This window comes from Battus philenor, unplaced genomic scaffold (genome assembly GCF_028537555.1).
Source record: "Battus philenor isolate CCGP_79_NKW_IND1 unplaced genomic scaffold, ilBatPhil1.0.hap1 SCAF_24, whole genome shotgun sequence".
Lineage (NCBI taxonomy): Eukaryota > Metazoa > Arthropoda > Insecta > Lepidoptera > Papilionidae > Battus > Battus philenor.
This window is the reverse complement of record NW_027181687.1, coordinates 4,617,170-4,627,604: the sequence shown is the minus strand read 5'-3', so window position 1 is coordinate 4,627,604 and position 10,435 is coordinate 4,617,170. Positions and strand designations below refer to the sequence as shown.

General features: G+C 31.4%; 1 protein-coding gene across 1 annotated transcript; it reads left to right on the top strand.

Moving 5' to 3' along the window:
* The first annotated feature begins 1,021 nt into the window (after positions 1-1,021).
* LOC137924689 (uncharacterized) lies at positions 1,022-9,534 on the top strand. Its single transcript, XM_068768108.1, has 2 exons — positions 1,022-1,078; positions 8,320-9,534. The coding sequence occupies exons 1-2, from the start codon at positions 1,067-1,069 to the stop codon at positions 9,379-9,381; spliced, it is 1,074 nt and encodes a 357-aa protein (XP_068624209.1). The 5' UTR covers positions 1,022-1,066; the 3' UTR covers positions 9,382-9,534.
* Positions 9,535-10,435: the final 901 nt, after the last annotated feature.

Below are 10,435 nucleotides of genomic sequence, written 5' to 3'. Positions count from 1 at the left end.
GTAGACCAACCAACTGTTCTAAATCGTATTTTTATTGTTATGTAATTAGTTTCTAAATTAGCAATTATCTTATTGGGAACTTCAAAAATAGCAACGCTGTGACGCAAGAAGTTTTATGATACAAAATCACCAACACAACATCTGGACTACAAACTCTATGACTTATACTGGCTCAGAAACTACTTCCTTTAATTGGACCACTGAATATAGACTTTGCTTCTTAGATGGTCTTTTCTAAGACTTCTGATTATTATTATAATTTGAGCCCTTAGCCTGTTTATTTATTTGTTCCACTTATTACAAATTACGGGGTACATATAATTCAGACCTACTAATTATATAGAAAACAGTAAGCTAAAGGGATTTTAGACCATTAAAGTAAATTTTATGATATAGTGATGCTATATATTTTGTACAGTGTTGAATTGTAACTGCTTTCAAATATCGGTTTATCGGTAAAGTATTTTGAGATTTAAATAAGGTTAGATTAATCGTAAATAGAAAAATTGCAGTAATAATGTACAGGTCACATATAGCGCGGAACAGATGGCTACAGAGGCCTGAAGGTTCTGGAGTCGACACCACCGATAGGCAAGCGCAGTGTAAGTCGTCCATTAAAAAATGTAGACCTTATAAATATTGTCGAAAGACGCCGTGGATGTCCCACTACTGAAGCCGATGATAAATAATAAATATTTAAAATGGAATTACACTAACATCTGTAGGTATTCCGTACTAAAAATTCTAAAACAGCCAATTAATTTGTGATCTATATAAAGAGCAACTCACTGTCACACTTTAAATAATTAATCTGAAGTATTTGAAAAGTAGTTCAATATATCGCAACCAACATGTAAAAAGAAGGTAATCGAATTTGTAAAAAAAAATCCTTATCTAACGTTGTAACTACTCTATAGATCTCCAAAAAGCAGCCTTTCTCGTCTTCCTCTGTACAGCGACAATCTCTTCCGGTCAGTATAAAATGTTAGTGCATTTGTGCAGAAGCATCATTGCACTAGTTGTTCCCAAGCGTGGTACCACACCCGCCATCTTAAGCATTACCGACATGAAGATTTTTGTAAGTGCCTTTTTCTATATATAAGCTTTATTAATTTTAACGAAAATAAAAACGTTTTGATTTTGCTATAAACGCAAATTTAAATTTCGAATACAAATTTTGGTGAAGTGAAGTTATTTCAGTGTTTTTAGTGTTAAAAATAACACTATAAAATATATGGATAATATTACTTGTACATATTACTTATAAATTCTATATATGGTTGTTTGGAAGAAATCGTCGTTTGCTATAAGATCGACGTCTTTTCTTACCTATTTCATATAATATTTTTTCTGTGTTTTTATATTCATTATTTAGTTACATAATAAATATTAAAGAGGTTCGCAAGATTATATTAATTTTTATAACGACGTTTTAATTGAACGTTGATCCTGATAAGTCTAAGCACCAGGGTTCAGTCCTTTTGAAAAAAAAACATTTTAAATATAATTTTTTTCATTTAAAACACAAATATAAGACAGAAGATAAGTATAAAGGAATATAATGTCGTTACTTTGTGAACATTTTCACTTATCTTTATACTTAGAAACTGAAATTTCAATTTTAATTTAATCGTTACATAAAATCTTAGTCCGTTGCTTAGATAACCGGGAAATGATAATTCTATTGTGTTCGTTTTATTGTGAACGGGATCCGAGGCAATGCAACATTTAATCTGTAACAACTTGCTTGTTTTGTTGGTTCATTTTCACTTTTAAAAATTATCTTTACAAAATGGGAATTCAGTGAAAGTAGGGCCGGTAAAACGTGTTTTCAAAACTCGTAACATAAATTTAAAAAGGATTCATTTAGTTTCTCAAGTGTATAAACACATTAAATATTTAAAAATACGTGTGTTAGTATAAAGATTATTTGCTGTCAATTATTATATAGTTCACTCCATGAAAAATTTACTAGTTTTAGAAATAATAAATAACGTAATAATAATATTATAAAAAAATGTTTCAAAATTTGTATTATTATATATTAAAATTAATTTCTATTTACTATGATTATTATACACAGAGCAGTGGTAGCCCAGCGATAGAGGATTGAGATTTGCGATCGTAGGTCGCAGGTTTGATTGTTGTAACACAGTCTTATATAATTTACACTTTGTGCAGTTATTTATAGGATTGCCACTGCTCACAAACAAGTTTCCAGAAGTCTGTCACATTTTGATTGCAAATTCGCCTGTCAAGCGTAGCGATTATGATATATCCTCCTATAGACATCTTTTGGGGGAGGCCCGTGCCTTGCAGTGGACGTTTATTGACTAAAAAGACGAATATGACGCTTACTATCAGTCTCTGCAAACTTTGTACTGCTAGAAATTATTTCCCTGTTACATTCTAAGATAAAAAATCAACATATCAAAGTGATCATCGCAGTCAAAATACGACACGTAAAGCCTAGTATAATAATAAAGAAAATATACTTTAATATTTATTTAAAATTTGGACATAAAGTAAATTTAACACATTTCTAGCCTAGCTATATTTAAACTACGATTTGTATGCTTCAAATTTAAACCCGCATAGATAAAATTCTCGGAAAAGATAATTAAGAGAGCTGTAATAAACCTAAAATAGAATGAATACTTTTATATAAAACAAAAAATTCATGTAGTTGTCTATAAGGATTATATATTTTTCTTTTCTATTTACGTGCAGAATATTATTTTAAATATTTATATTATTATTATTTTTAAACGTATATTGCAGGAATTAAAATATTTAATAGATATTAATATGTTTGTTGCATATGGAGAATCTATTTTATCTGACAAAATCAATTGTTTCATACTTTTTCTTTTTATATCCGTTTTACTATATAAATAATCACTCACTCAAGCAAAAGAATAAATGTACACACTATTTTATAATGAAAAAATCTAATCTTTATTAAATATGACAAAATTCTTATTGGTATGTCTGTCGCCATAGGACCACCAAAATAAATATACATAAAAATACACCAAAATGCGTTCTATATTTCAATGTATTCTATATTGCATTTCACCAATCAGAATTTTATCATAAACGGAAAGACGACTAAGAATTTAGCGAACAAAATGACATAAATACTCTCTTCTATAAGTACTAGGTAAGTACAACTTCATTGACAAATAGCTTTATGTTGTATTTTTTTATACACTTAGTAAACTCTGATGACAAACATATAAACCTCACTTAGATTTTCACGATATTATGTTTTACTACTTCATCGAGCTAGAAAATTTTTCTAAATATCATTACTATACTTACAACAAGACCATAAATAAATAAAATGTAAAAAAATCTTTGTGTACCAATATTAACTATACTGTAAATTTTTACATATAAGATAGCATAACTTGGGATGTTATTGTAAGTTTTAATTTTTATTTTCAATATATAATTCCCTTGTGTTTCTTTCATCTGTTCTTCTCAGGTTTAAGACAATTGTTTTTCAAATATGTAGTAGGCAAAATTATTAGTCAATAATGTACATTTCATAGTTGTAAGTCTCCTCTATTATTTTCACATGACAAACCAAGTGAGATTATCTTCAAATGACGTAAGCAACGTAACGTTCCGTACTGGTAATCTCCGGTCGACTTGTCTCGGTAAATCCCATTCAGCTATTTGACTCACACGAGTACAGCTCTGACTTATTTATGACCCCAACGGCTAGAAGTCAACCGCTCGTAAGTTACTTGACAGTCTATATAAATATTAAAAATAATATGCTGTACGTAAATAAAAAAGAAAAAAAAATATTCCTTTTAAATAACTACATGAATTTTCTGTTTTTTATAAAGGTATTAATTTTATTTTAGGTTTATTAAACTTCTCCTAAATATCTTTACGGGAATTTTATCTTTGCGGGTTTAAATTTGAAACGTAAAAATCGTAGAATAAATATAGCAAAGCTGGGAATTTAATAAAAGTATGTCACTAACTTATGTTGAAATTTTAAATATATAGTAAATATTATTTTTTATTATTAAACTAGACTTTTCGCGTCGTATTTTTCGTAAGATGGTTACTCTAAATTTTGTTTTTTTTTTTTTTTTTTTTTATCTGGGAATGAAATGGAGTAATAACTTCTAGCCATACCAAGTCAATAGAGACAGATACAAAAAAAAAATAATTTGAATATGCAATAGTTCAAATTTTGAAAGCATTTCTTTTACAATATCATTACATAATTTAATCTTTCTGGAACCATTTACTTTTACATCTATAACCAATAACCCTGAATTTTATAGAAGATAAGTTAATTTGATGAATATAGAAGTGAAAAATCTATACTGTATAAATTATTAAGAATCTTTCATGACTTCTATGTAATGACGTAAGCTGCGGGCTGCAAAAACTCTCGCTAAAGCTTTTCAAGACGATAATGCGATTTCCGACGGTTGACTGAAGAATCACTCATGCGCAAATTAAGTCTCATATTTTATAGATTGCTTCCAATCAGACCCTAGGGATGGCAAGCGTGATTACTTTTTAAATATCGATATTTGTTTGTTATTATAATTTTTCACACATTATTATTTTTTACAAAATTGTGACAACGGTATTAATGGATTGTAGGTATTCTCTGCTAGTGAACCTAAAGTATTGTAGAGATAATAAGCGAGTTGGTAGGTGAAAATCATAGCATAAAATTAAAAACACCAGACGAATTAACTAATTACTAATAAACGCTTACATAGAAAGTTAATAATAAAACAGTAAATAAGTAAATAATGCACACATAGTTATATTTCAATTCGAAGTATTATTTATTTTAAATAAATATATGAATAAGATTAAATCAAATAATCAACGTTTAGATTTACTTTTATACAGTTTTGTTGACTGGTTTTATGATGAAATATGATGGATATATTACCAATATGGCAGTGTTAAAAGTAATGTTAAAAACAAGCCGTGGCAAGTCAAGCCCGCGTAATGTATAAAAGTCAATTAGATAATTTATGTAGATTCAAAATATTTCACAAATTCGAAAAAAAGTGAAGAAATACTTTGCAATAACAAAATTAAAATACATCACTAAACACAAAGAAAAGGTTTATTTATGATGTTACATGAAGCCGAGTTTACACAAAAATCTCAACGCTTTTTCATAAGCTAGTGGTTACATTCTATCGATTCACTCTACAATGATTTATGTGAAACATTTTTTGGTCAGACACAATTTACGATATGACAACCTTGTTAGGTTAAATGTTAGCAAAAAGTTCAGAAGGGTATTTAGATTTATTATTTATTTTATAAATAATACTTTACTGTGTATAATATATATTAATATGTTATATAAATGTCCTAAGCAGTAACACAGTTCTATTCTCTTTCTTTATAGTTGTTGTATATCTGTATTGACTTTTATAGATCTTATTTACGTTTAGAAAAGTTCTGTAGAATTTTCATGTCGGAAAGATTATACGAAAAGATATCTAGAGTGGTGTTGTGAAAGTCAAACTACGTAAGTAACTGTCTATATGCACTTTGAGCAATTTATAATATGTATTTATGATTTGTAACGGGGCGTTACCCCGGGGTTCGGTGAAAACAAATCGTGCCCGTGTCGATAGATCAGTGAACCGGTTGCGGGTGCCGAGTAAAAGGGACGTTCACTCTCGATGCGGATTCGAACACGTGTCCGTTACGTGAGCCGCCGGTTCCCGGTAGTCCATTCATTAACTTTCCACGTTGTTGTTTTGTGTTAAAATTCGCTCTTGTTATTTGCTAATGGAAATCGTGACGCTCTGGTTTGCGGTCACGTTTTTATTTGGATTTAAAAAGAATTTATTTTGATCGAACGTAATTGTTGATGTCTGTCATGTCAAACATAATTTAAATAATACATGTTATTAGATAACTTTAATACCTAAAAATTTCGTTTAAAAATTGTAGTCACCTTTACGAACGTTTTTTTTAAGAGTGTCATCATAATTATATTCGAAATTTAAATGATGGATGGACATCAAATTGACAGATCATTGACTCCTTGTTAGGATTGCTTTCGTCGTTCCTTTATTTATATTAAAAAAGTAGGGGTTGATATTAAACACACGAAATCATGTGTATTTGACATTTGCTTATTGTTTATTACATTTTTATTTGAAATATTTAGGTGCTTTGTCCAGCTGTGAGCATCTTACGGCTGCAATGTAGATGACATATTAAAAGTATTACAAATTAACGGATGGATTTAACATGAAAATGCAAGCGTTCAATTGTCATAGCACTAAGTTTTCGTTTTGCAAACGACAATGACGGTCAAGTTATATATTACTAACTTAATAACCGCATCTAAGAGAAACGGTGTACAAAACTTCTCTTGGAATTAATAAATCATTTTAAAAATCCATTTAAATATACATTAAAGTGATGCGATCATTGTGCACAGAATATAATTATTGTTATGTATATAATTAGTATTATACACATTTTATTTATTCATAAAGAGATACTACATCAATTTTCGGCATAATTATTCCAGTTATGAAGCGAAAGTGTAAAATAGAACCAACTTTATATAGATCATTCTTAAAAGTGAGAGGTGATATAGAATACCGTCGAAATGACAAAGAGAACAAAAAAGTATCCAAGAGGATTTTCCTCCACGATTTACAACTGGCACACCACGCTTCGATGCACACAAAGCTACGCCATTGAACTTTTTAAATAGCTCGATTTCATTACTGGTTTTATATAATAGTTTTGTTACACTTACGTCACAGAAGAATAAAGGAATGTGACATTTTGAATGTTTACACAATGATCTGCGAATGACTGGCTAGTTTCAATATCGATTTAGAACAAATATTGTTTTTTTTTTTAATTTTGACAAACAGCTATTTAGATATGGTTTGCGTGGAAATGTTATTCGTCGCTTGAAATATGGCACCCGTGAGACAGAGAAGGGCACGGTTGAGTCAACGCACACGAGATAATTGAACAGACAGCTTAACATTTGTCTATCTCCTATGTCCTGCCGCTATATCTATATATCTCAGGAGGTGACTTCCTCGCACATTATTATTAGGTGAAAATATTTATTTTTTTGGTTCTTCTAGTTAACACTTTTGTTTCATTCACACAAATTTATACAACAAACACCTAAGAATATCTCAAATTATACGCTCTTTCTTCATTGAAATGTAAACCTGAAATAACCAAACGGTTGTTGTAGCTTTCTTATGAACATACTGAGCCTGAACTTTCTGAACGTAAAGTAGCAAAAATACACACGTATTCTTTTTAAATACAGTTCTTATTTTAATGTTAAGGAATCAGCACCCGCCTTCTAACTTTGCAGGTGTGTTAATATTAGCGAAACGGTTCTTAGCCAATTTGTATTGATCGCATGCTAAATGACATTATAATAAAAGAACATGACATGCTCTTTAACTACGAACAACCTTGTGAAACTTGATACAATATAGTTAAAATAAATAACATCTAGTAACCATGTGGTATTAGAATTATGTATTATCATATACAATAATTCTAAAATATTAATACATTTTTTTTGTTGTCTAAAGTTTAGTGCACATTAATAAAAGCAAGGTCATGACTATTGATCATGTTTATTACGTTTGTAAAACACGATTTGTGTAATAAATTATGCTTACTACATAGTCTGTTGACAATGACTTAATTATCGGCAAGGATATATGTCAATTATAGATTCATATAAAACTTTTGTTGCCATCATATATATATATATGCACAGCGATACATTAAGTCATCGCTAAAAATGTTTATGTTGTGAAAGGACCCCTGAACTGTATATAAATAAATCAATAGGTGTGCAATTATGATAAATAAAATGTCATCAGCTACAAGAACTGATGTAGATCCAGAACAATAGAGTTTTTGAACTGCGGGGCGTTGACATGAAACAGATTTGGTGTAACATTCAGTTATTATTACTGACTTGAATACTTTCTCATGTGATCTATTATTTATCTGGTGCAGACAGCAAAGTGAAAGGTTTGCACAAGTGAATGTTCACTGATATTATACATATATATATTTTTTGGCGCGAAACAAATTATTTTTGATTACCTAACCGTAACGGCAGCAAAAATGAGGCCGGTAGCCAATTTTGATTGCAATCGATTCTCTGATATCAATGCACTTCCTGTTTTTATATTTGAATACGTTACAGTAAATTCGAGAGTTATCGCGTATGAATTTATTATTTTCGGTCTTAGTATTTACAGTTAAGTAAAATTAATTCATTTAATTCAATTGTTGCAGGTGTGTATATTGGCGCTAGCAGTTGCGTCTTGCAAGGCTGGATATGAATCAAATGGATTCTCAAGCGAGGGAGCCGGTGATCATGGCGGCTATGACGGGAGTTCCGGTGGGGGCCATGGCTTTGTCCCGATAAGTGGGGGAGGGCAAGAGTTTTCCGGGGGTCACGGTGGACATGACCTTACATTGGCTCTAGCTCAGGGAGCAGGACATGATGAAGGACAAGGCTACAATCTAGGTGGTCACGGAGGGGCATCATTCGGCGGGCACGATGGCGGATCCTTTGGCGGCCATGGAGGCGGATCGTTCGGTGCTCAGGATTTTGGAGGTGATTCTTACCTTCAAGCTGCACATGATCTGGGACATCAAGGAACTGATTTAGGAGGTCATAGCGGAGGATTCGGCGGTAACGGAGGTGGACATGTAGGTCAATATGTTGCAAATGGTGGTGGTGCAAGTGCCGAAGGTGGTGACCATGGAGGACATGGCGACTTCTCTGCTGGTTCCGATGGTCATGCAGGAAGTTTGGGTGGACATGGAGGACAATTGGGAGGTCATGGAGGAGAGCAACAAGGTTTCGTGCTCCAAGATGGTGGACATGAATACGGTGACCAAGGTCATGGGTTCGGAGGTTCTGGTTTTGATGGACATGGTTTTGATGGTCATGGTTTTGGTGGTCATGGTTTTGGTGGTCACTCTGAAGCTTTTCCCGTAGGAGAGCATGTTGACGAAGAGCACCCCGTACCCGTGCCTTTGTATAAACACGTCACTGTTCCGGTTCACAAGCCAATCCACGTTCACGTACCAAAGCCTATTCTCGTTGGAGTTCCCCAGCCTTACCCAGTAAAGGTGCCAGTAAACAAGCCGGTAGCAGTGCCAATCGAAACTGAAATATCAATTCCAATTGAAAAGGTCGTGCCATACCCCGTTGTAAAGCATGTACCTTACCCCGTTGAGAAACACGTACCGATCAGGGTCGAGAAGACAGTCACTGTACACGTTCCCCATCCTTACCCGGTTAAGATTCCCGTCTACAAAACAATTCATCATCATAAAGGTCATTAAGGCCTTGATGATCACGCTTGATTGAAAGTATGTTTGAATGTATGTTTTCTATTTGTGTTTGTCTCCAGTGCCTTGTAAATATTGTTAACTAATTTTAAGTCATTTTCAACTGTCTTCATGTTGTAGTTGATTTATTTATTGCAATGATTTAATTGTAACCAGTGTTCGTTAATAAACGTAATTGTTGATTGTTTATTTATTCTCTTTGTATTTCATAAAATATAGAATAACATCTATAAAATTTCTAAATGTACTCTTGTTTATACGAAAGCGAAATCAGTTTAGACGAAAATAAAAAAAAATAAAAATATATATAAATCAAGCAATAGACATTTATGTCATAAATCTGAAACAGAATTCATTATTTTATGCACACCTAAGGTCAAGATTATTAGAATCGGTAAATGTAAGATTCAAGTTAGTTAAAGATTCACAGTTATGCATTTCTCTATATTAATTAAACAAAACTAAACATCAAACAAAAACCTATAAATACAAATAATGCCAAAGTCAATAAGTAAAAAGTAATTTATCTGATTCTTAAATATAGTTCAATTTGAAGCCGAAAAAAAAATTACAAATTGTTCAGGAAAGATAGAAACCAAGAAATTACGTTTTTAGAAAATATGTTATTTTATATTTAACAAAATCTCTTTAACATATATTTTAAAAATCATACCTGGCAAATTACATCAACCAAATGAAACAAATATGCATATGTAGTATGTTCGTTACATATCGTAAAAGACATCCATACATATTGTGTACTCAATACAGGAGCATTGAGTAAATCCATTATTGAAATTTATCGACATCCATACGACATTGCGCTGTAGCTGCGGCTATAATACGAAATCGAATTATGTTACTATACGAAGAAAAATATTCAATATCGACTAAAATGAATCTTATAACTATTCTCATATCTTCTATCTTTATACTTGGTATTGAAGAATATACATTTAATAAGCTAACAAATATTTCCTGTTTACTGTCTAAAGCGTTTTTAAGCTTTATAAAATTATATTATTTACACATTTTATATTACTACTGC